The sequence below is a fragment of the Tympanuchus pallidicinctus genome, unplaced genomic scaffold, assembly GCF_026119805.1.
Source record: "Tympanuchus pallidicinctus isolate F22 unplaced genomic scaffold, pur_lepc_1.0 scaffold34, whole genome shotgun sequence".
Taxonomy (NCBI): domain Eukaryota; kingdom Metazoa; phylum Chordata; class Aves; order Galliformes; family Phasianidae; genus Tympanuchus; species Tympanuchus pallidicinctus.
Window position 1 is genome coordinate 2,738,530 of NW_026294752.1, and position 27,705 is coordinate 2,766,234.

General features: G+C 42.0%; 1 protein-coding gene across 3 annotated transcripts in view; it reads right to left on the reverse strand.

The window, feature by feature from the left end:
• Nucleotides 1–25,218, reverse strand: part of EGFR (epidermal growth factor receptor) — a 152,815-nt gene extending 127,597 nt beyond the window's left edge. The window contains exon 1 of one of the 3 annotated variants that reach the window (XM_052698993.1): nt 24,748–25,218. In XM_052698993.1, the coding sequence (XP_052554953.1) occupies nt 24,748–24,856 (109 nt within the window). In that variant the 5' untranslated portion in view covers nt 24,857–25,218. Of the gene's footprint in view, nt 1–23,627; nt 23,837–24,747 lie in introns of those variants that run through there. The other 2 variants (XM_052698992.1, XM_052698994.1) reach the window with 2 other exon arrangements.
• Nucleotides 25,219–27,705: the final 2,487 nt, after the last annotated feature.

The window sequence follows — 27,705 nt, forward strand, 5'->3', positions numbered from 1 at the left end:
GGGTGTAGAGCCAGTGCAGGCAGTTAATATAATTATTAATATAGTCATTTAGTAAAATAATCTAATTACTTTGTTTACGTAATAGAAATTTTAGGTCTTCTCAAAAATTAAATTTCATCCTCTGGGAATGGAGTTTTATGGTTGGCTTCAAAGATTCTGGCACCAAGTGCAGACCTATCATATAATTGCTCTCTTTTGAAATGGATTATTAAGTCAAATTAAACTGAATATGAAAGAGAGGCCATACTGGAGCTGATGGGAACAAACAAAGCTAACACAGACTGCATCCATCCCCTTTTCCCCATGTACGTTTTTAAGGAATGTGTATTTCCCACCTAGCCTCCATAAAATGCTCCCCTTGGAAGGAAAGATATCGGGTGGAAAAAATTATATTTTTCATTTATTTATTTATCATAAAGAAATATCTACAGGCTGCATATCCAAGACTGGCATTTTCAGAACTACTGGCACTGGCATAGCTCTCTTCTCCATAGTATGAATTCACTTATGTCAGTAGTGTCTGAATTACACTAAAGCTACTCAAAAAAAAAAAAAAAAAAAAAAAAAAAAGACAAATCAAACGCTTTTAAAGAAGCAAGGCTCCTATTTAGCAGACATGAAAATATGAAATACATGCGCAAACATTTCCAGACATAAATGCACCAAAATCCACATATCCATGGACACTAGTTATTTGTCTTTTTTGTTGGGTACTTGCACTGAAAGTAGCACCTCCTATTTATTTTCATGGAAATTGGATAATGCAAAGATACAAAGAGCACAGTAACACTATTTCAACATTGTCATCACCATTAGTTCCGCATTTTCATCAGCAATGAGCAAGAACCTGCATGCTGCACTCTTAAGAATCTGCACGACTAGAAGTAACCCACTGTTGTTACTGCTGAAATGCACCACCCACCTCACCGTGCTTACACCCACTGCTTGGTCTCCATAAACATTCAGCAAGCATTGATGAACAGGTGCCATTCTTCCTGTATGGAGGAATTCAATGACACACCTTCGCTTCATATGCACTCCTATGTCAGATGCCATTCTCATAGAGTGCCCTTCTGCTGTCATCTGTCACACAGCAGCAAAATGTAATGGAATACTGTTGGGAAGGTTCAACCTGTATTGCCTTATGACCAATACCACTCTGATGTTGGAGGACATCATAGTAAAATAAGAGGCATTACTCTCAGACCAGCCCAGTTTATTTTTGACTTTTTTCCATCATGCTTCTATTTAATATCTTCATACTCTCCATTAAAGAGAAAATGTCAATGTGAATAGCTTGAACTGCGTTTTCATTTACCAAGCTGAATTGATATATAAACAAACAGGATCAGTTACTCAGAGGATTGTACTTATTAGGATGGGATAAATTACATATGTTAGACAAAATTTTGCAGGTGAAGAAGGTTCTATTTTGTTGTTGTTGTTTATGATAATAGGAAAGTTTTCTACTCTTTTCACAGATGTTCAAGACATTGCTTCCTTAAAGCTTCCAAAACCAAAAATTAAACCATTATACTGCCTCTATCCAGTTAAATCAACAGTTATAAATGGTACAAGTATGAAATTTCTGGAGTGCAAGGAGACAGCTTTCTTAATTAGAGAGTCCTGAGAGAAAACCAAACTGGTGCTGGGTTTTTGTTTAGTGTTTTAAAAACTTCTTTTCCTTTCCTTTGTAAATCTTCACCTCAAAGGAGTTCCTGCAGATTGGTATCTGACGTACGACGGGATACAAATATATACTAGCTTTTGCACTGGAAAGTACATATAACTCACGTGAAGAAGATAAGTTGTGTCCCTAAGACTGATGTGCAATCTGGAACTACACAGCAGCTAATGAGTCATTACATCCATACATGCAACGTGCTCTACTGAAAAGCAAAGGAAAAGTAGACCAAAACCACCGTGTACATTTAAGTAAGGAAACAAATCATTTCTTTGGGCCAATACAGAAACTGGGAATTCTCTGTGCAAGCACAGATCCACGCTGCACTGTAAGTTATGGCCTGCCCTAAATGAAAAATGCTGATCTGGGGATTGTTCACTTCGTTGTATTTTTCCAAGAGTAACATCCTGTAGGGAACAGCCAAGTTAATACAATGTTTCCACTCAAAAATTGGCAGCCTAAATGCAGCCAATGGGGTGTATTAAATGAGAGTTTGCCTGCTGATAAAATGTTATTGCAGAACATGCAGACTAAGGAGAGTCTCTTACTTTCCATGTGAGAATGTAACCTTAGACTAGTGGAACTGGGTAACTAGCAATGCTCTGGATTTGTAATTCTTCGTATATTTTCACTCTGTCTTAAACATGTTCTGTAATTTACCACATCTTTCAGCCACTGGAAGCACTCAGACTTTTTTTGTCTGGTTTATTCTTTCAGGTAACAGCTTGTGATCTGCCCAAGGATGTGACTCGTGCCGATTGTTTTAATCGGCAGCCCCAGTGTGTGGTGGACGTGCCACACAGCATTCGTCTGCTTGGTTTGAACACACAGCTAATTACTTCTGACGCAAGTATGCATCGGATCTTTCTTTAACTACTCATGGATGGCTCAGTATTTTCTCCAAACTTCTAATTTCTGGCCCAGGCAGTGAATAACTCAAGAGTGAAATGCGAAACTACAGTAATGTACAAAACAAAAGCTGGTATTGAGCAACTGAACTGAAAAAGATCTGAGGTGCCAAAAAGCCCCCGCTGCTCTACTCCATTGAGATAACAGATGTGTGCAGCCCTGAAACCATCTCCACTTCCCCTTCCCCAGTCATGCTCAGCACTCCTTTCATACCCATTAGCTTAAATAAAGCTCACAAGTTGCTTGGGTCCACAGAAACGTGCAGTGAAAAGCTCAGTTTCAGGCTAGGTCTCAGTAATTAACATCATGCTCATGTGAACTGGCATGCAGATGAGGGCTCAGTTCTGTGACTATCACCAGATGCTGGAACAGCATGTGAACTTCAAGATTTCACAGGAAAAAAGCCAAGTTCCTGGGGCAAGAACCACAAGAGCCCTTTGGACTAGACACAGGAAGATGCACAATTCAACGCTAACAAATACTAAGCATGATATGAGTTACATGCAGCTACCATTTCAATACATTTTGTAGAATACTGTCCTGCAACAAAACTGTTTTGCAGTACTGTGTGGGACACTGACTTGAGATTTCAGGCCGAATACTTCCTAGAAGCTACTAAATAAGCGTGCGTGCATGTGTCAGTACATGCACATAACTCCTCAGCTCCTTTCTCCTCCCAAATCTCCCCAGTATATAGCGCAGAGAATCTGCTAATGCTTAAATGGCGGCAAAGCCAAAAGTAATTTGGCTGCCTCTCTGAAATTCTAGAAATTGCCAAATTGTTCTGCTTAGAAAGAAAAATAAAAGTTACTCTTTAATTTAGGATTTTAAAGAAACAACATCTCTGCCAGTCCTAAAGTCAACTACCCAAACGTACTGACCCATTACATGTTTTCAGAAATCAAAGGCAATAAGTTCTTCCTTCTTAGGTGGGGCTCCTACATGATGTGATGACAAGCTTTCCAAAGGGAGAAACAAGATTATAGAAACCTACTTGTTTACAGATACGCTGAAACCCCAATAACTTTCCCATCTCTTTATAAGGATTCCCCAAACTTTCCCTCCTGCTCCTGCAAAATAAGAGATATGGGAACACCTTATCAACAAGCAGACAGATAACTCAGGACACAGCATTACACCTAATCCAGAAGCACAACTGCTTTTATCATCTTTAGGGATAAACAAAACAGCAGACTACAGGAGCAGTCTGCTGTCTGCAGAAGCAGCTTTGGTTATGTGAATCCAACTGGGGAGCATCAAACCCTTCAGCCTTCAATCTGGATGCCCCCCATCAGGATTTCAACAATGTTCTGGGCTGCATTAAAAAAGCAGTGGCCAGCAGGGATGGAGATGATTGTCCCTCTCTGCTCAGCTCTTGTGAGACCCCATCTGCAGTACTGCATCCAGGTCTGGGGCAGAGGAGGGCACTGAGATGAACAGAGGGCTGGAGCAGCTCTGTGGGAGGAAAGGTTGAGGGAACTGGGCCTGTTCAGCTTGGAGAAGAGAAGGCTACAGGGAGACCTCATGGTGGTTTTCCAGTACTTGAAGGGAGCAAATAAACAGGAGGGGGAACGGCTGTTTGTGAGGGTGGATGGTGATGGGACAAGGGGAATGGTTTTAAACTGAGACAGGGGAGGTTTAGGTTGGATATTAGGAGGAAGTTTTTCACCCAGAGGGTGGTGAGGCACTGGAACAGGTTGCCCAAGGAGGCTGTGGATGCCCCATCCCTGCAGGCATTCAAGGCCAGGCTGGATGTGGCTCTGGGCAGCCTGGGCTGCTGGTTGGTGACCTGCACACAGCAGGGGGTTGAACTGAATGAGTGTTGTGGTCCTTTTCAACCCAGGCCATTCTAGGATTCTGTGATAGGTTTCCCTAAAACCAGACTGATGTACTTAAATGTATATTCAACTTCTTGTCTGCTGGGTGACACCTCAAATGATGCTATCTGACAACTCAAGTTGATCCCAGGAGGAGAAGGGCTCCTAGTATACATTTTGGGTGTGTGTTGCTCCAAGAGGGCAGCCAGCAGGTCAGACTATCTCCACTCCCATCCTCTGCTGTTCCTCAGTCTCTCAGCTCTGCAATATTTTGCAGAAGTCTTGTTTGGCAAGCAGGCTGGTGCAACCTGGGCAGTAGCCAGGGGCTCTCATTGAAGGTGCTTCACCCTGCACCCAAGCCTCTTTTATGAGTCTCAGACTTGCATAAGAGATGCAATGCCAAGGTCAGTGTGTTGTTGGTTTTACCAGCTGCCTTTTTAATTAAATTAATTCACAGTGGGATGCGAGACTACAAACAGCAAGGTGTGAAAGCTTTGCTTGCCTTTGTTCAGGTTGCTACGTCTGTAGTTGGAGATGCTCACCCAACAGCCCAAGGCCTCAGCCACTGCCAGTGGGTGCTGCAGACATTTGTCTGGTAGGAGCAAAGGATCAGAAGCATTAAATAGCCAATCCCAAGTAAAAGAAGGGAGTGATTGGCCTGTGCCAAAAATCTCTCCCATTGAACTGCTATTAAGTGACATAAAAAGTGAGCTTCCACGAACTTCATTCCAAAGCCTCCAGCAATTTAGTTCATTACCAAACCTCAAACCGGCTACTTTTATAACCATTTGCATTTTAGATCTCTGTGCACCAAGTTTTCATTCAGGAACAGACATTTGGAAAACAGGTACTTATATGATCTTTGCTCTCCTCACACTTAGAACAAGTGACTAAAGGTCAACTGCAGAAAAATTCAAGATGGAAAACTTAGTGTTACAGTTTGTGCTCCCTCCTCAGACCTCACCACAGTCACCTTCTGGTGACTAGATTCACCAAAGACATATTCAGGGCCACGTAGGTTCCAGGGCCAATGGATCTTCCCCTTGCATCAGGCAGATTTCTCAACCAACTGCCAACATTTCTCCCTGCCACAAAGATCAGGAAAGCATGTTAGCAAGCATTTGCTGCATTTCACAAGAAACCCTAAGCATGCTGTAGGATCTGGCTATGCTTTGATGGCAACCAGCCACATGCCCTGCCAAAACAGCTGTATATTAACTGGGCTGGAAAACAGAACAGATGAACCAATGCCAGTACCCAAAAGGCTTTCTAGAATCAATGATTAGAAAAAATATTCAATTGCAGGCCTCACAGTCTGATCAATACATTATAGAAATAAAACAATTTGTTTGGAGGGCGTCATTAAGTCTTTAACTATCCACTTAATGCCACTAGCAATCCTAGTCAAGTAAATGTTTGTGCATGATTACACTTCAAATTTAGATGTGGACCTATTGCCTATATCACAATCCATGTAGTTTTGTTTGCCTTCTAATGGATTTAAATCGCCAATAAAGTGATGCTTAGGACCAAGACACAAAATGAATCTTGAAAACCAAATATTTTCTTCATCATTCACTTTCAAAATGCTTTGAAGGTTAAGGGAATTCTGTCTTGCCTGTCCCAAATGAGAAATTACAAAATTACCAATTAAAAATTAGCTTTTGTAATCAAATTATGTGCATGAGAGCTGTCATGTGCAGCTCCTCTCACATTCTCACCTTAAGGAAAGGCTGTGTGCACTCTACATACCTGCAGGTGAGGGGGGTGGAACACCAATCCACCCTGCTGCATGGGAGAACGCAAGCCTAAGATCTGCTTCCCAACACTGCAGGAAAGTGGCTTCAACATGAGCTACTTGCAGCTCTACAGGTACAGGTATGTTATCATCCTTCTGAAAACTTCAGGTGAGGGCAGTGTGCAAGCAGTTGTGCAAAGGAATAAGCCTATCTTGGCTTGGAAAAGAAAACAAACAACACACCCAAGACTGGTTTTCCTTTTCATTGCCACCAAGAAGTCTCCACCTCCTTCAGGGCTCAATCCTGCCACTCTGCAAATATCCAGGTAGCACAATAAGTGGCTGCAAAAGCAGTTTATCACCTTTTACAGGCTCTCCAGACATCGTAGGGCTGGGTTCTCCTAACAAGGCACTTTCGTCTTCATAAATTAGATATGATCTGCAAGCAAAATATTGTTCAGAAATTTTTGCAAGTATAAAAAAGGATCTAATTCTCTCTTCATGAAAATAAGCTATGAAGCACTAAGCCTCTGCAGCACAAGCTGCTTTGAAAAAAGTGGGAAGATGCAGTGTCCCACCAGTTATCATGGCCACAGAAAATTGCATCGATTAAAATAAAATTAAAAAAAAAATAATACAAATATAGCTCCCCCAAACCTTCCAAAACAGAATCCACCAGTCCATGCAGGTGCATCATAAATACTCTATATATAAACCAATATTAGACTTGATTTTGAGCTGCAGCAAAAATCTTATTGATATTCAACAGAAGGATTGTTAACGCTGAAGAAAACAGTGCAGGTTAATTCTCAGCATTAATTAGAGCAAAATATCCCAAAGCCGTGAGCTAATAAAATAGTTTCTTAAATGCAGTCATTACTAATGGCAGGTTTTAGGCAGCATATAGTTCAAAGCTTAATTGATTTTCTTCTTTCTCTTTACCCCCTTTGGTTTTCTATTGATCCACAACTCACAAACCCTGACAAACTTCAGCAAAACATGCTACGATGGACAAATTAAAAGGATCTTAGTGAAAGGAGCTGTTGCCAAAGCACTGGCCAAAGTGAGTCTTGGTGCAGAGAATTCCACCAAACCCAAACACTAGCTCCCAGCTCATCGTGGAGGCTCAACCCATCTAGCAACAAGCTGAGGACAAAGAGCATGCTCCCAGGAACAAATAAGTGCCAGGAGGAAAATCTGCAGCATGTAATTTCTTTTTTATGTACAATTTCCTAGGTAGGGGTTTAAGCTGCATTAAATCTATATGACAGTACAGTTATAATACGCAGATCCTGATTTTTATAATCCTCTTTTGACAATCTCATGGGAAATGCATTATTCTGATCCCTATAAATACAACCCCACTCCCAAACACAAGATTAAAAAAAACCCAACAACTTACTCCTCCATAAAATCCGAAGAGACTTGACACTTTGATACCTGAATTCAGGCCACCTTTTAACTTGCTGTATTTTTTCCTGGCTGTACTTCTACCACTTAAACATTTCTAAACTCTAAACCAAAATTCCATTTTAACTGGGACAGATCAATTATAATTTCTCTGCAAATTTTGTTACTGCAGTTTTACTGTGACCTGAAATAAATACTTAAAACACAGGAAAATAATGTGAAGAGTACTGCATAGAACTTCTCCATATGATTCCTCCAGGACAAGCAATATTTCTCTTGTCAGAAGCGTTATGCTGGGCAGCACAGATGGAGAGTAAACCTGAAAGACTTAAATCCTGCTTGGCACAATGTTTTTCCTGGCTGTTCAGGACCCAGGTCTACTTTCAGGTAAAGGTGTGCTAGCTCATTGCCTCATGAGCTATGAAGTTTACCTGAGGGCAGAATGTGACCTCATGTTTTCATAACACAGCGTTGTGGATACCTTCACTCTCCCAGCCCATGCCCATGCACATAAAGGTGCTGTTAGCTTTAGATAACAGTTGCCCGTGCAATTGCTGGCTACACAGGTGAACGTTTGCTATTCCTCCATCTGAAAGAAACTACTTCCCCCCAATCAAACTGAAGTCTTCCTTACCCAGACCACTTTCAGAAGCCTTTAGTGTTCATCTCCCCCTACAGCTAAAGCAAGTTTTGTGTTTTAGCATACCACATCATGTAAGATCAGGAAACAAATACAGATATGCCTTTTAAACAAGGCGCAACAAACATCATAAATAAAACCTTCTAAGTGTTGGGAAGCTTCCTCATTCACTTTCAGTTTGTGCAAACGCTGCAAGCTGCAGAGAAAACACGGGGTCCAGACATAAACCCTAGCTATCACCCTTTGCAAGACACTTAACCTCGCATACTGGAATAATTTCACTGCCTTTAATTTTCAATTTCAGAAGTTTGCTAATTTTGAGTTCAAAAGGCAGGACAGAATGCAAAAGCTCCATTTTTCTTCCCAATATTTCCCCCCCCCAGTGCAGCTTTCTAGCTTTCATTAATCAACCTAAGGTTCACTGCCTCTCTGGGCTTCACTGCAGTGAATGCAGATGAGAATTTATTGGTGTCCTGATGTATTTCAGTTCTTTTCTTTCTAAACCTTTACCAGGAATTCAAGTTTCATTATACTACCAATCTGTGCTTCCAAAGCCCACAGAGAGCAGAATGCTGATACTTATAAAAGACACAGTGTCCCTCAGTGTCTCTGTGAGCAGACTACCAAACACATTCCCCATGTGGTTAAACAACTACAGAGTGCAGGCTCAGTTCCTGTGACACCAGGAACTCCTTCCAGATAAATAATCATCAGACTTCTAAGCTCTTCTGTCTCTTGGCCTCCAAAAGCATCCTTAATATACATATAAAACAACTCTTTAAATCCTGCTATTGCTGGAAAGCATTCCTTGCATAACACTGAGTTTATCACAGTGATTAATTAGAAATCAGGCACAGGCTGCATTTTTTATTAGGTGCACGTACATTTTTGAGTTAATTTACTGCTTGCCTAAGTATTGTTATAGAGCATTCAAAGCATTAACAAGAAAACGTCTTTTAAAAGTTCAACTTTTGACTACAAAAGTACTTCTATTTTTGTCATGATTCAGGCTATATGATGATATATATCAAGTATCTGAACACCTTCACAAAAATCTGTTCCCCTAGTACAGTTCTGGAAAACACATGGAAAATCATGTATGTGCAGCAGGTCTCTGGTGTATTAGTATGAGGTCTAAATAATGTTTCCAAAAGGACTTCTGAGGGTACCTTTGCTCTACCTTGCTCACCTGTCCTTATCCTCCGGGTAGCACCACAAAGGCACCCTGTGCAAAGCGTCCAATCCTAGAATACAGCCACTGTCACTGCCTTTAACTTAAGTGAACTCTAAAGTGCTTTTGGCATTTGCTCAAACATAATGAGGCTAGGATTGTTATCAAGTGTAAATGTGCTCTACTGCCCTAATGTAAACGTGGCAATAATAGATGCTTGTCAAGGGAGAGTATCTGTGAAGATCAAAATGCAAATTAGAGCAGGAGTATCAGCACAGGAACTAGAGCTTATATCACAGTGAAGATGTGAAAAGTAGAGCTACAGAAAGCATCCAAAAGTCATCTTTCAGTGTTCACACCTACATGGTTCAGTCTAGGATGGCTGCCTCCAAGACCAACACAGTTCACACAAAACTTGCTGCTTCTCATCAATATATCCAAATGTTCGCAGGTATTTTAACCATATCCTGACTACATCAGGATTTGGGCTCAGCTCTGAACATCCAGCTGCAGAAGAGGCAGACTTCTGCAATGCTCTCTCCCAAGTTATTTAACTAATGGCTTTCATGGGAGAAAAAGGAGAAAAAGGAGGTAAGCCCCAATGGCACCGTCCTAATGCATGGTCTTAAATGCTCTCAGGAGCAGACCAGGGAAAACAAGAACAGTCAAACAGAAGAGACACCAGTAGGGAAGCTGCTCCTTCCAGCCTTCTGCATCATTTATCTCTCAGCTACTAACAGCACACAGGTTACCATTAATGGAGGAGACTGAAATTCAGGCTGTGACAAACAAAACTCATATTTACAAATATATGAATTAGCACCTGTGCATAATTTCTTTCAGTGTATGTTTATTTCAGAGCACTTTCAAAGAATAAAGATGCAGATCAGCAATTACTCCAAAAGAACAGGGAAAGGCACCAATTATGAAGCATATATAAGTAGCATTTTTCTATTTCACAAAACTGCATATATGTTTCAGTTTTATATAATCTGATAAAAGCACAGCTTTGAGAGAAAAAAAAAACAAGAGAACAGCAGCCAATCTTCATGAAAACATAGTGCTACTGAGCATAATAAATTCTTCATAATCCCCATACACTTTTTCTAAATGCATATATCTATTAATACACACACTCAGCTCTAAGAGGTAAGAATAAGGTTTAAGAATACAATGAAATGTAGTGAATTTGTTGCACAGAAAGTCTTCCTGTACCATAGCTGAGTAACAGCAAAACTCCTAAATAGGATGCTAATCTGATGCTACGATTAGTGATAAGGTAGAGTCTCACTAAGTCCAGACCAGTTCAGTCTTTACCACTATTTTGTTTCTCCTATTTGCACTGCACTGTATAGAAACATTTAGAATGTGTTACTTCAAATCTCTAAGTTTTAATACACAGCAAAACTTTTTACACAGCTTGACAACGTTTTCTTGTTTTCAGACATAGGCAGTGTACACAAGTAACATGAAATCTTGCCCAAAATTCACATCCATAAATCAAAATTTCCAGCAGCTTCTGATGCTTCCACTTATTGAAATTAAATTTACAAACAATCCTCAGAGGCTCATTATCAAGAAATGGCAAGTAGCTGCCCTCATCAGTCATGATTTAAAGCGTCCCTCCTTCAGCTTCTAAAAATTATTGCTCCCTTAAATAATCTACTTTTTGCCCCCAGTAAGACGAGGCTCCTAATCCTGTACAAGCTCAATGACTATGTACAACTCCACTGATTTCAAATGGATTGTGCATACAAACGAAGTGATGCCTTCACCAAAGTAGCTTGCTAAATCACAGCTATTGCTAACTATTTCCATGAAGACCTTTTCTCAGCTTCAGAACCAACTCATGCTCTCCTATGGCCACAGCATTCAGTGAGTGCTAAGCTCTTACTTTTGCTTCAATTGTGTGCAGTTTAAAAGTCTGTCTAATGTACACCATATAGACAGGAGCTGCTTAGGTACTGTGTGGCGTAACAGTTGCTGCAGTTTGTTCCATTTGTTCCTATGAAGTATGAGTGCCAGAGGCCTGTAAAAACTAAGAATGCCATATTAACATATTGTGTCAGGACTACAGTAAATAATTCTTTTTCTTTTATATATAGACGTACATGTATAATACATGTATACACATACAATTAGTTGCAAGATCTGCCATTTAGAAGTTTTGAGTCCAGCACATTCAGTATGTGAGCAAAATGCCATTCGACTCAACCAGGTTAACTCCAGCAAGTTTTGAGATATCTCCTTTTCTCTGCAGTCGTAGAACCATCATGTCAGCTGGCAGAAATCCATGGTGAAGACACATCACTGTACACATCCTAAGGAATTCATCAATTTCAATTCCATCCAACAGAATGTCTAGGAATAATTTTTTAGGAAAAGAAAGTGAAGTGACAATTACCAGATTACTAGACTTACTTTTAAGCACAGCCAATCAAAATTCACATTTAAAGTTTTAATTCTGACACCACAATGCCTTGTGATGTGACTATAATTTATAATCTCACCTTCTGTTTCAGACAAATTACTTTTTTGGCATAGCCTTCGTAATACATAGTCTGGTATTTTGTATCAGCTTTCCCCTTTAAGTAGATGAGAAGAGTTTTCTTAGGCAAATAAAGTAATAAAAAATCCTGATCCTGCATTCCTGGCAGGCAAAATATCCATAGACTTCAAAGGAATATTACACCTAAGGTTTGCCAGATTAAGTACCAGTTGAAAAGACATGCTTCTGCTACAGTGTTACTGTAACAGAGCTGTAACAGAAGCAAGATTTTCTTTTTCCTCCAGTTCTCCATAATTCCACCTCTTGCAATCCACCCCCCCAGCTCGCGTATAGCTGCAGTGCCTTTCTTTGAACTTGCACATTCCTGAGTAAGAAAACCAAAATCTTCAAGGCCATCCTTGAACCTCACCATACCGCCCTCTTCCAAACACATGAGGAAGGTGGGGATGGAGAAAGTGGCTTCATCACAGCTAATGTGCCAGCCAATGCCATTATTAGATGCACAAAACTGCATGAGTTGGGCTGTATAACATATTCCCTTGGAATACATGGCCCACTGCCATCTCCTAAAGAAAATCAAGCAAACAGACAAGCAATAGCACTAAGAGAACAGATCCTGGGTCTATTCAGCAGTAGGCACATTACTTCTCTTCCCTAGAGTACAAAAACTGAACTAAAAAAAAAAAAAAAAAAAAAAAATCAAGTAAGGCAGCTGCTCCTTTTCATTCCGTGCTGCAACTGGAAAGCTCCCAGGCAGCTCCTCCATGTGTTTTGCATTTTGCATTACTCCATTTTGCATTACCAATGCTAGTGCATGAGATACGCTGAACACTATCAATGCCAGGACATTTCACTGCTTGGCTAACTTAATGACATACAGAGCATTTTCCTGCTCTCATCTCTATATTATGAGGATAGTCTAACTGCTACATTGCTTAATGCACTGTTAAATACCCTATGCTATTTACTTTCTTGCAAGAGAACTTCCTTCTCTTCCTGCTCCGGATTACAGTCCTCTCTGTATCAGGCTGGGGCTGATAACAAGTCATTTCACCAATCACATGGAAGGGATTAAGGGAGGAAAAAAATGGAGCTGAAGAATTTAGTAGCTGTGTGGAAAAAAAAAAAAATCAAAATCAAAAGGACCATACATTGACACAGCATGTAATTGTAGATAAAATCTAAGCATTTCTGAATTTTTTTTTTCAAACTGGTGTATTAAAGGCTGGGAAAGCAATCTCTCTTGCCTTTTCAATGTTCACATTCTAGTACCATGCTAAAATTACACAGAAACAACAGAATAGAATTATTATAAAATTCAAAATTCTGTTTTCCATTTCAGCCAAAACAGGCAATGACATTTCTCATTTCTGCTGACACAGAGTATTTGGCAGAGGAAATTCATGGGTGTACAGCTTCAGATGAAAAGCTACGCCAGCCCTGTACAGTTGAAAGAGCTTTGCGCATTTACAGCAATGTGATCAATTAATTTTAAGCTGACAGAATTTGTTTTTTTCTTATGCAAGTTATTATACTTTCAAAACAAAAGACTTATTTTATAATTACAAAAACATAATTGATAGTAGCAATTTATTCAGCGTCTGAGGAAGTTCATTGGCAATCTAACAATGGATGGAATCATTGCTGACAATTTTACAAAAGCTTTTATCAATGTTTACGGGCCATTAAGTCCAACAGTGAGATTACCACTAAGATATCATCACTCTTAACAGTACAGCACTGATCCATGGAACAATCCATTTTCTAGTCTTGCCTATTATAACTAGTCTGTTTACTAAAGTGTTATGTTTGCTGTTTTTGAAATGCTCCTTGTCTTTGAAACAGCATTTGAGTTTAGCTTTATAGTCAGGATCCAGTTGGTATGTTAAAGGAGGAGAAAACAGGCAAGTCCCTTTTCAAGTGTCAGTGACTAATTTAGATTTTCTCCTTCATTTGGTAAAAAATACCAACACGAGCTGAGCATACAAGCACACATACTCATGATATAAGGACGTATTTCTGGGAAATAGGTAACAGAGTATTTCTCTGCAGAACCCCAAAGAATTCTCCTCCTGCATTAGCATCTTTGACGCTGCTATACTATGAGTTAATGTGGGCCATAGTAACTAATGACCAGACACAAAAGAAACAGAGAACTTGTTAATTAGCTATTTTTAGTCTTAATTCACTAAAAACCATGTGCTCAGCGATGCAAGACACACTGCTGCTGTTCAAGTCAAAAAGACTTTCATTTGGAAAAAAACTCTATGCTATCTTTTTTCTGCTTGAGAAATATCATAAATGTCAGGAAGCACACACTGCTGGGAGCATCGTGCACACTGACGAACAAAAACTTCAGAAAAGATGCTGCCGGTTTAGTTAATTTGCCATGGACAACTATGATAAAATGACGCTTCCAATGGCATCTACCACATTAAGGAGACAAAAAAAAAAGAACACAAAAAGCCCTGAAATAATAACTATTAAAAGAAATCATTAGCATGAGCACCTCACTGAGCTTATCAGAAAGGAAACAGGCTGCCAGTATCTTTGTTCAACACAACTACTTTTTGAAGATCAAATGGAAATGAGAAAGCGTATAAATGAAAACCCCTTCTGAACCCAAGACAAAGGAAAAATATCAAACTAATGTAGTAATTAGACTCATCTCAACACGGACGTTCTATGAAATGATGAGGTCTTACCAGGATCACTGAAGATGCAAAAGTTTTGACTTCAATCTCCTACATCATTTAACTTCATTCCAAGTTATCAAATCAGGAATCACCAAAGGGAAGCAACACATTTGCTCTGACAGACAGTAACTACTGTAACTTCACTGTTTATCCCTTGTTCTGAGTAGTGAAGACCAGAAGCCAAGCACTTGGCACAAGCACAAACAACATTTTCCTTTTTCTACATCTGTGGAAAAGGACTTACTGCTGCTTCTGCTCTAGAGGACTGAACTCCTGCTCTCAACTCTGGGGAAGAGATAATGGGACCAACATCTACCTGGACAATGCAGCCATGGCAAGCAGCAAACTGATCCAGCCTTGCACCTCCCACAGCCTGTTGCACAAAGACACTGGCTCAATACTAATGTTTGTTTTCCACAGCTCTGCAAGGGAAACTTCAAACAACAGCCCATGTTCTGTCCTCAGTAAGCCCAAGTAAATAATGACTAGTAACAGAGATTTTCATTAGAAAGACAAACACTAGCTCTTCCACTTGTAATGATGATCAATGTACTGTCAGCTATCATGCCTCAATAGCAATGGCCTCATTGGGGCCAACCAGATACCAGTCAGGATTCAAACACTGAATCTGAAGAGGGAAATACATCCTTTCTGGATCTAAGCCTACAGCATGTGTCCATGGGGAAAGACCTGGCATGGCACATGATGAAGGGGAGATGGGACTGTTCCTAAATTGTGTGACAGCTTGTTTCTAGTGCAGTCACCTTTCTGCCTCAGGGTGGCTGAGAACAAAGTCCCACTTCTGCCACTTACCACTTTCAGCAAAAGTGAGTTATGCCATGCACAAAGACCATACACACCACTCCTTGCTGCAAAACCCACGTTCATCTGCAGACACAGAAGTCTAAATTATGGTCAGCTCTGTCAGAATTATGCTGATTAAAAATTCTTATTTAAAAAAATAATTGGTTTGCCTTGCTCTGGTTTAATTGTTTGGTTTTTTTTTTTTTTTCTTGCTTTCTGCTTGTTTTTAAACAGGAAAAAGCAAAAGGCAGGGCTTTGTACAAAACTCATCTGAAGAGCAGCAAAACAAATGGAATCCTTCTTAAACAACTATGAATATCATGTTTCCATCCAAGAGAAATAAGTTGTAATAAAAATGGAAGGGGAAAAAAAACAACCAAGACTGCACAGATGAGAAAACTTCCATGTGGAAGGAGAAATAATTTCTGAAAAGGTAGTTTCAACCAGGACTTCAGGACATTAGGAAGTATTACTTTTCAGAAAGGGTGGTCAGGCACTGGAATGGATGCCCAGGGAGGTGGTGGAATCACCGACCCTGGGGGTGTTCAAGGAAAGACTGGATGTTGTGTTGAGGGACATGGTTTAGTAGGAGCTATTGGGAATAGGTGAACGGTTGGACTGGGTGATCTTTTAGGTCTTTTCCAACCTTGGTGATTCTATGATTTTATGATTCTATACATCTTCCTTACCCTCTTTTTCTATGGAAGAAGGGAGAGATTCCTGCTCTCATATGCCCAGATATGAGGATACAGATAGATGGTCTCTGTACCTCTGGATTTAATGCATCAGAAGCAAGCTCGTCAAATATTAGTCATGTCTGCTTCTATTACACCCTCTTGTTCATAATGATTAAAGGAAATGGAGGATTTTTTTTCCAGCTTCCAAAGTCACAGTTTGTGCAAAGTCCAGTGCCAAGGCCCTCAGGCAGGAGAACCAGCAGTTGCTGATTTTGTCAGGAAGCCCTCAATTCTTACCCATCCACTGCATCTCCAAAGAGCACCATCAGCCAAAGCTGTTTATTGCCATGGATAGCACGTGATAAATTTTCTTCAGTTTATCAGCATTACTTTGTACATGGCATACTTATAAAAGTAAGTAACAATATGTTTTTAAAATACTACTTTCAAGGTGCACTTGGCAAGAGAAATCAATTCCCCATTAAGTATCTGCTTACAGAGAACGCAAGCATCGAGGATGCAGCACAATGCCACCCATACAAAACAAATCTATATCTCATTTTAATGTAAGCTTTGGTTAAGTGGCTCGTGATGAAATGCCACCTAGCATTCCAAGTATAACCCAACTTAATTGTATCTACTGAAAGCCACACAACAAACAGCATGAAGTATGCAGCATGCCATCCTAATTGCAGAAGTTGTTTCATTTACTAGAAGTTATTTATTTATTCAAATGACCTGAACAAGTGATATAATCTGAATCATGGGAACCAGTTACTGATTTACGCAAACAGCCTCTTGCATCTTTGCTGAAAGCATTGTTAAAACAACTGACCCAGCAGCTAGAATGGGCTTCCTCCTTGAACCATGCCTCCCTCCTAAGCCTTGCCTCCCAGGTAAACTTCAGAAAGCATGGCTGTTCTACAAATGCATTCTGAACCTAAGAATTTCAATAAGAAAACAAATAAATTATATGCATTGGTATTTCCCAGATCAGGGAATTTCTTAGCAATAGGGAACAATAACATGCAGCCATAACAATCGTTTGCAGAATGTAAGTACACAGTTCTGAAAATGAATTGTTTACTACCTTAGATTCAAATCAGATTCATTTTTCAGAAGCACACATAAGTTATCTGATCTTAACGGGTGGAGACAAGTTTGAATGTTTGAATACAAATCCCCAGTCAGAAGTAGCTGTAGTTCTTTGCTGTTTTTTTTTTCTTCAGTCAAGCATTGGGAATACGAAACTGCCACTAATACTGTTCTGCAGCTAGGTAGAAGCGATTTCAGAAGCAGTTCAGATCTCACAAAGCAATACCCACTTGCAGCCCACCTTGACTGCAGCCACTGCCTCATACAGCTGTTACTCTAGCAGCTGCTGCAGTTTCCCCAGTGTGGTGGAACGAGAGGCCTGTCGCAAGCAGAAAATAAGGAGCCAAGCCAGACACATACCGTTGAAGTCACCATGTCCCAAGTGAACCACCAGACACGCTACGGCCAGCATCCCACACGGACATAGAACTGCCAGGGAGGATGCAGAGAATGACCTTCAGGAATGGGATGAAACAATGCCCTTTGCTAGACATCATTTCCAACCTCGCAAATCAGCCCTCAAATAGGAAGCGGGTTACCTCAAACTGCAGGCTACGACAGGCTAGCACAAAGGAGGAGAGGCCAAGATCCCAACAAGCAACTTAGCCAGTAGCCAACTATTTTACCTCAGGCAGCCAAAGTTTCCGTGGCCCTGGTTCCATGGCTCCCAGTAGATAAATAATACTTTTCCTAGCAAGAGAAGTGCAAATTCACAGCGCGCCAGTGCCAAGAATAGCCAATTTCTAGGGCTACCCTGGTTATCTTCATATGTGTAACTGAGTTTGGTGATGAGAAATCAAGGATTATGCCACTATTTGGATTACAGAATGAAAAAAAAAAACCACAAAACAAAACAAAAAAAAAACAGTACCCACAAATGATAACTTTCTTACTGCACAAACCCGAGCTAAAGCACTACTTTTCTGTCATTGAAACGTCTGTTTTATATCCACTCCTCCTTCTTTCCATATTTCCTGGAAAACATCTCACCCAGTATCACCCTGCTCTGGACCCCAGCAGCCTGGAAAGAGATACTCTGGCAAAACAGTCCTTGCATGTACTGTGTTATTTTTATTGTGCAAGGCTTGGGATGGAGTGGGATGGCAGAGCTGCAGTTTCCACAGGCGCCAGAGGGCACGGCTGGGTGGCGAGGAGCACAGCACCTTTGCTGCATGTTGGAACTACAGAGCAGCAGGTGCATGCAGCAGAGGGCCTTTAACCAGCCTGGTAGCACCACCAGCCCTTGGGGTACAGCCTCTGCATGGCAGCCCTTGCTCTGCTGCCCAAAGCCCCAGTCTACACTGGGACTGGTGTCCCAGGTGTATCAGCCCTGGCCAAAGGACAGCACGGTTCAGTGTATGCACCATGCATACCCAGCACAGGTGATGGAAACCAAGATCCTGCATTATTAATTCTCAGTGAAAATGGAAAAGCCATGACAAACATTTGTCTCTCTATTTTACCTTCAGATAAACTGGAGCAGAGCTTCTCAACTTTACACAAATAGCAGTTCATCCCACCTTAGTTTTTCTGAAGCAAAGAATAGAACTGAAGTTAGTTCATTAATTTGAGCCAAATGCAGCAAATATGCCATGGCCCAGAAACTGAGTGGGAGACAAATTTAAGAAAATTAAGCAGTGCTCTGCTATTTTCAGAATAAACTGGCAATTTTTCATTACAAATAGCATTTGATTTTCCTTTTTACCCAACTTGAAAAAAAAAAAATGGTTTCAGGTCAAACAAATCTTCCAAATTAGCTTAGATCTGCCTTTTTTTAGATAGTCAGTGCCCTGTTTTTATTTCCTTTTTTTTTTTTTTCTTTCATTTTTCTTTTTTTTCACTTTACTAGAACCACTCTAATATGTTTCACTTTGACTGGAAGTCATTCTTTCTGTTTGTTTGTTTGTTTTCCTCCTTCAACCACCGAAACAAACAGAATCCTCCCATGGTTTGATGTACTCAAACAGCGAGACATGCATGTGAACATGTAGATGTTTACTTTCACGTACACAGATGTGTGGGTTGAAGAAAGCACACTGGAAGGCAGAGGAAACTCGCATCGGCCTTGCACTGATTTGTCAGTAGGCAAAACACACTTCGCATTAAAACTTCAAAATGTGGTAGCAAGCGTATTTCAGAAAGTTTGGTCATCACAAAGTTTGTTTGAACAGGAAAAGTAACAAGAATTTCTCATGCTTTTTCCTTGTGAACAACACTTAATAACATTACTAATTAAATATAGAGTGCACAAGACCCACACCTACATATAAATATGCTCCACATGGGCCAAACTAATAAGGCATAGTAGTCACAGCTTTCTTAATAAACAACAATCTTGCTTCAGCAGAAATAGACATTCGTTTTGTACAACCTCTCTGAACAGCAAAAAAAACCACTTTCTTTCCACATTTCTTTTATAAATAACTTCTGCTGCCCATATTCATGCCAAGTCCTCTGTAACTATAACTTCTGAAAAAAAAGTACATTATTACTCAATACAATTAGGTCAGCAGAATTCAGCCCTAAATAAAGGAGTGTTACAGTCCAGTTTGATGCCATGGGAAGCCAGAAGTAACACAGTGAAAGCCAAAACGGGCAGGAACTGTACTAGATCTCATCCTCTGCTGACTAACATAGTGTTCCTGGATGCATAGAAGGAAGTCAAATTTTTTCACACACAAAAGGGGTAGCATGCACTGTATCAAGCTGAACAACAACTGCCCAAGTCCACAGGAAACATCAACTGGTGGGTTCACATCCCAAGCACCATTAACTCCCAGCAAAGCAGAATTACCCTAGGACCATACCACACTATAGAGTGACTTGGGTTCAAACAACTATCTATTTCCATTCCCTCTGCTATGGACAGGAATCCCTCCCACTACATCAGGCTGCTCAGGGCACCATCCAACCTGGCCTTGGTAACACCTTCAGGGATGAGGTATCCACAGCTTCTCTGGGCAACCTGTTCCAGTGCCTCACCATCCTCATAGAGAAGAATTTCTTTCACATACCTAAGCTAAATCTCCCCTCTTTTAGTTAAAACCATAATCCCTTGTCCTGTCACTACACTCACTGATAAAGAGTCCTTCCCCAGTTTTCCTGCAGTTCATGTTAGATACTGGAAGGCTACTGTAAGGTCTCCCCCAGAGCCTTTCCTTCTCCAGACTGAACAAGCCCAGCTCCCTGAGCCTGTCTCAACAAGAAAGGTGCTCCAGCCCTCAGATCATCCTTGTGGTCTCTGCTGAACCTAAGTGCTTTCTACCCCTGCTAAAGCTGCTAAATCCATGCCAATGACTACCCGGCAGGGACAAGCAGGCAACAGGGGCAGAAGGACCTCTGGTGAGTCACCCTCTCAGCCAGAGCTGGTGTGCCAGCACACATCAGTCTAAATGGGAGGGTGTATCCCCAAGGCAAGGGCTGTTTTGCTTGATCCCATCATGCCTTCCCCCAGGTATCACATAGCACGAGCAAAGTAATGGTCCAACTCAGCCACCACTGTACCCAGGTGCTGGGTGAAGTGCTTTGTAGGACTCAGAGAGGCAAACTGTGCACTCACTTCTCAAAACATGCTTACAGCAAGGCACGTTGCTCAGGCTGACCTTGAGGTGAGAGCGGGTCAGGTGATGATCCTTAGCACAGCAATAATTACTGCTTGAGCATGCATCAGAGGCTGCACACTTTCCACAGTTTCTGCATGGCAAATTCAAGAAAGGGAAAGTCAGAATGTGCCTCTAATGAAGAGCAAATGAAAGCCCTGCTCTCTTTCCAATCACTTCCTGCTTCTGTTAAAACTAGCAAAATCCTAATTAGATTGGGTGCAATTCTGTACTAGTTGAGCCCCAGCCAAGGCGATCACATTTCCCCTGCTCCAGGAAAGCAGTGTAACAGGGTGGTATTTGAAGAATGATAAAAGACAGTGCAACTAATGCTCTTCCAAAATAACAACTACTCTTGATAGCAGGTCACTTTTTGAAAATGAGGCCTTTCCAGCTCATCTGTCAGTGGGTCACCCCAACAAGTTCTCCTCTTGTGTAGACCAGTCAGAGGATGATTTGGTGAGTATGGCCAGCCCTGGCTTCTCAGAGCAATGCCCTCCAAGGCAAAGCAATTTAGCACAAAGCACAACCACAAAGCATTTCAGCAATACAGACTGGAACACTGGATTTGACACAAGTAGAACATGACATGCTGACTGCTAGGTTTTTAATGTATGTTAGTTTTTTATTGGATGCAACACTTAGAACCACAGTTTGACTGTACCCTCTGATGCACACGTTACTGAAACTTGGACTGATCTAGGGGTTTTGCTTTGTAAGTATGGATATTAGTGCATTCGGGGAAGACAGTCATCCTCCCTAAGATGAAGTAAACCTTTCGGTAGGCTTATTTCTGAACAGCTGCTAAAGCTAATGTAGTTTGTACTGAAGGAAGATAAGGATGCCTTCAGAAGGAACTGGTTTGGCCAGTCAGCTATCTCACTGCTAAAGCTCGCATATCCTACTGATTTCAGTGATATATGGATACCCAAATGAAAAAGTCAGCCCTGAGGAACACAATGACATTGTGTTACACTCCCTGAAAGTCTCTATAAATTAACAAATGAATTATAATGTACTACTCTGATGGTAGTCTTCAGGGCATTGCTCTTCATTTCTCACTTATCTGGAAATCTCTTCATACTCTCCTGATGCAAGCAATAATACATTATTTACTACTATCACTTCTGCACGCAGTTTGTTCACATGTACATATGTGAACATATATGCATTCTGTTGAGACATCAAACTCTTTCACAGCATTTTGCACATTCACTGTATTTGCAAGTTGTCTGAATTAAGGGAATGACTGCTGTCACTCTGCCTTCCCTTCTTTGCTTATCACCAATTGCCCTTAACAATAGGCTTTGGATTTTTTTCTTAATTGTTCACACATTGAGGCAAAGGAGTAAGAACAGGTTTATACTGAAGACTTATTTAATTGCTTTATTTCACCACATTGAACTATATCCGAAAAATCATCACCAGCGTTTCACAAATTTGTTATAGTTTTCAAAGGCAAAAAAAAAAGAAAAAAAACAAAGCAACAACAACAAAAAGAAAAAAAAAAAAAAAACAACAAAAAAACAACTACAGCATCCTAAAGGAGCCTAATTTCCCTGTTCCGCAGAAAGTGATACAAAGCATAAGGTACACGAGAGGGTACTGCAGAGACTTTCTGCAGTATGCTGCCCCGTGGGTAAAATGTGCACAGTCCTTGTTCCCATCCCACAAAGGCTGCAAAAGTACAGATCAAAACTAGCCATATAGAGCCAATAAAGCAACAAAAAGCAGTTTGCATAAATGCAGTGTCACTAAGCACTGAAACACAAAATGGACATCAGTCAAAAGCATGCTGCAGGAAGTGGCATGCCTGCTGTCAAAGGAATTGTACCAGGTGCCACCTAACAGGCCATCCAGCAAATATAAGTGTAAATCCAGATAACTTCCTAACTTCCTCTGTTTTTAATCTGGATCAATATCAGAGAAGGTGGGTTGAGAGAGAGGGAGGTATTGATTCCTGAGAGTGTTCTTCAGTATCCAACAACGCTGTTTGGTGTTGGATTATGCATAACTATTGGGTTTTGTTTTGTTTTTCATTTTCACAACTATAGTCACTCAAACAAAAAAGTTTTGTCTCATCCCAATTTGAAAAGATCTTCCTAAACTTCTGGTAAAATATACAATTATATTTTAATTTCCATCAAACTATGACATCGCCCATTATAGGTTGATTCTGACCTTCTTGTAACAAAAAGGTTTGCCTACATACTTTTGGGGGATAGTACTAACTATTGAAATACTAAGAAGTACAAATGCACATGCCATTTGGACATCTAGAAGCAACAGAATTTTATCATAAGACACGAGTGTTGCAATGTTTATGGCAGTACATTTGCTTTCAGAACTGGAAAATGGGAAATTCAGATGCCATGGGGTCCCAAGGCGATGGGCTTTTGCCTAAATCAGCATCTCTTGATTCCCAAATGCTGCTTTATTCTGTACCCACCTTCTTTTCTCATTCATCCTCAAATGCGGAGGAAAACAAATAAAGCCCAAAGAATTGATTCTTGAAGAAGTTATTCTGCCTTTCCCTCTTCTGACCCTAGTCCTCCTCACATTAACAGTTACTCACTAACAGAATGCTGACAATGTCTGTTGGATTTATCACGTAGCTGTTGATCACTTAATAATCCTCAAATAAACAGCACCCTCATAAGTTCATGAGACACAGAATTAAGCGCTTTAAAGAAGGGAACAATGTGTTTATCCTCACATTTTACAGATTCTACAGGGTACGTGCACCTGGGAGTTGCATTTCAAAGGACTTAACAGAAATGCAGGAGATGGAGCCAGCTCTGCTCTGCCTCACTTTCAAAGGGTGAGGAGAAACAAGAAAAGAAAAAGATCAGAAACCTGGGAAAGAAGAGCTGCCTACATTACATCAGCAACAGGTATGAACTTGATTTCTGGAACAAGGGAGCCTCTTCGCTGCTTTGAGGTTGTGCAACTAGTTCCTCAGAACGGGGAGCTGCTGCTCCCTTTCAAGATGGTTTTATTGCCCTCAGTTACAAAAAGATGGGTTCAGCTGTTTTCAGCCACACACCAGCTCTTCTAAACACCACTAATTCTCTTTTTCCTCTTTTTCTGTAGAAAGAAAATACAACAAATCTGCATTTTTTTCCTTGCTGGCAGATTTCCAAGATAAAGAGAACTGCACTCTGCCTGGAACAACGCTCGGGGCCTATTCACAGAAAAGATCACCACGCATGGAGAAAAAGTGACGGAACTCTCCCGACACAAACGTTTCCTCACTCCTTAAACCAGTTTTTCAAAAATGTGTAAAAAACAAAGCCCCAGAAGCCAAGCAGACAGCCTCGCGGCCACCCCCCGCCGTTCCCACGCACGGCTGCCGGGCGCTCAGCGAGGGTGACAGCATCGCGCGGGGCAGAGAGAGAGCACGGAACGCTCTCTGCTTTGATAACCGGAGAACCAGAACCCGCAAGAAGTTTCCCGTCTTCCCCTACACGCCCTACCCAGGTGTGTGCACACGTATATACATGCATTCATCTTTTTGGAGCGGAATGAGCTGAGGTGTCCGGCCCGAGGCGGCGGGCCGGCCGAGGCTGCCCAGCGTGTCCCTGCCGTGCTCGGTGCCATCTCCCCGAGCTCCGCGGGGCAGCAGGACGGGGCCGGCGGCCAGCACGGGGTAAAGCCGGGCGGTGAAGGAGCTCGGGACACCGCGGAAAGAGCACGGGGGGCGGAGTGGAGAGAAGGAAAAAAAAAAAGCCTCGAGAAGCACAAACGATGAGACGCGCGAAGGTTTATTCCCTTTTATTTCCTCCACCTCCTCCCCCCCCCCTCCAAAAGAAAATAAGCTTAGAATCAGGAAGTCAGAGCTGCGCGATCGCTGTTGTAGGTTTGTTTTCCCATCTTTCTCTCCCGTTTTTTTTTCCCCTTTCTCTTAAGGGACGAAGCCGGGACTTTCCCTCCGACGCTCCCCGCAGCACCAAGGCTCACACCCGGCAGCGCCGCTGCAGACCCGCACCGCCCGTTACCTTTCTTCTCCTCCACGGCGGAACAGACGGCGACGCGCCCCAGCAGCAGCAGCACCAGGACAGCTGCCCCGCGGGGCCCGGCGGCGGACAGGGGGATGCGGACGCCCATGGTGTGCGTGGGACGTGACGGGAGCACGGAGCTCCCCGACGAGCCGCTCCTCGCTCTGCTCTGCCCTGCGCTCCGCTCCGCCCCGCTCAGCTCCTGGCAGCCGCTCTGCCTCTGCGCAACATGCTGGAGGGAGGCCGTCGAGGGTTGCGCGCACACGTGCCTGCCCAGCTACAGGCGGACTGCTGCCTTCTTCTTCCTCTTTCCCCTCCTCCTCCTCCTTCTCCTCCTCCTCTTCTTTCCTCCTTCCTCTGCTCCTTCTGTCGCAGGGGTTGCGGAGCGGCTGGGGCCGGCCGCGGGACTACTGTGCCCAGCTGTGCTCTCCGCCCGGCCGCGGAGCGCAGGGGCTCCCTCTGGGGACGCCGAGGAGGAGGATGGGGCGGGAGCAAGGAGCGGGGGGAGGAGGAACCAGCGGCGCCTTCCCCGCCCAGGTAGGGATGGAGCGGCCCCTACCTGCCCCAGGACAGAGGACGAGAACGGGCTGTGGGGGAAGGGAGCAGCTCGGCCGATTCCCCCGCTCGGTTTATGTGAGTGTTGAGGATATCCCGTTTTCCGCTTTCCCGGCTGTTTGTTTGCCCGGCAGCTGCCGAAGGCGCGAGCAGACGTTTGCGTCGCCGCTTGCGAAAAAGCCCCGTGGCCTTCAGCTCCTTCTCCGTGTCCTCCCGTGGGACACTGGGCAGCAGCTCAGCCTCTGCCGGGGAATGCAGCAGAAACCCATCTCGTCCCGTTATACGCAGCCCTCTTTTCTGCTACCTCGGGATCAGCAGAGCCCGCGAAAAGTCCCATTCGGTCCTATTCCCACGTGGTCATTTTGCCTCAAGAAAAACCGAGCTGATGCTAGATGTATTTTAGCAGGGCCCATATCTGCCCGTGTTGTTTCTCTTTTCTACCTGTTGTGAGTAGTGAATTACTTTGCAAACAGACAGTAATACAGAGGTGTTCTTGGGGTGCTGCAGGGAAATCCACAGAGCAAAAGCACCGTGCTCTTTCCCCCTCAGCTTTGCTACCCCAAGAAGCAAACCCAAGCAAGTCAACATGTATCTGTTTTGTTTTAAAGTGGGCTGCTGATCTGCAAGGTGAGAAGGAGCACTGCCTTATTGCTTAGGCATGGAAATGGGACACGAAGTGTCACTTGTCCGTGCTGGGATCTTCTCAAGTACACGGTTTTCCGTCTCACCATCCGGCACCCAGACTCATACTTATGTGCTGCTTACTGGAAACTTCTTTCTAAAGCTCCTGAAAAGATTCTGGTCACAAAGTCAATAGGATATGAACTGCTATGATCGATTGGGAACTCCAGAACTCACAGTGACAAGGGGCTTGGGAGGTGGACGTGCTAAATGCCTGTGCCTATCCCCATCAGTGTGTTGCTGATAGCAACACAACTGGATATCATAAATATATCACATAGATAGCAAAACAGCCGCTGAGATATCCTGCCTTGGTGATTCATGCCTTCTGAGAGATTCTGAGAGATCCACTGATTTTATAATGATTCATTGATTTTATATTACCCATCAGATTTCTCTGCATATTTTTTTTTTTAAGTTTAACAAGTTATTGTGCTAATTAGGCAAAGTGAAACACCATTCAGTTACAGTAGCACAAGATAGATGCTCCAATACATACCGTATCATGTCCCTAATCATTTATTATTGAGATGAGCTTTTGGATGCTATAGCTGGCATGCTCTTTTCCTTATCCATTGTAAATAATACACAATAAATACTTTGAAGTAAACTCAGACATAAGTATATCCATTCAACACTGCTCCTCTGATTGTTTCTGTGCCTTTAACAGGGGCAGAATTTGATCCTGCAACACAATATCCATTTAATTCAGTTTGCTTCAAAGACGCTTACACGGTGCAACCTCAAAAATTTTACGTGCGTATGACACATTTTCATCTGTTTAGACAAATTTAGAAGATTTTTAAAAATGAGAAGCCCAGGAAAAAATCGACTTTTAGAGAGGGGAGATTTGCAAAGTAACCTCAATACACACTAAATGTTGCAGCTTGCATTATGAGAGGAAGTGCAATTAAGACACCAAAGAAATGAACCTCAAATCAGTTCTACAGATAAATGCTAAATAAAAACAGATACCTCTAGGCACGCATGTTGCACAGTGAGATACCAACATGAAACTGAGTTTCGATAATCTACAATAAAGGAAGGATTTGGCATGACAGTTAAAAAGTAAGCTAAGCACAGGAAAATGAAAACATCTTTTGCACATGAATTCAGTGGAAAAACTTGGCAAAGTCCTGTTCTAACTCATTTCAGAACAAGCACTTGCATTGCAGAATTTTTCATACAATTGTGATTCTACCTTCTGTGCAGGAATATTTCATATTTCATTTACAGCCTATCGCATACTGCCCCTACACCAATCCACGTGAAAACAAGCATTGATCCTAACTTAATTTCTCCTTCGTTCCTAACATGGTAAAGAGAAGACTGGGCAAGTTCTTCTCTGTGTTTTCTCTCCCACTCTGCAGACGTTCAATGCAAGGAAGTCTTGTCTGAGACTGGTGGTGCAGTACCACAGACTTGCCATGGGTTCTGACTTCCTGGCTTTTTGAACACAGATGCACCATTTCTATGGCATCTATGCTCTGCTTGTCAAGGTCACAAGATACACAGAGAGACTGAGGCTGAAGACACTAGTGATGACAGGCAGCTCTTTCAGGCCCATTTGACATAACTGAACAATTTTTGTAAATTTGAACTCAAACATGGCCTTTTCCCTACACTGCTGGCCACATACCCAGAAATTGCATTTCATCCAACTTCTTTGAAGTTAGTGTAACAGAGTGAATTTCAGCATGGGCATACAGTATTTTTTCACAT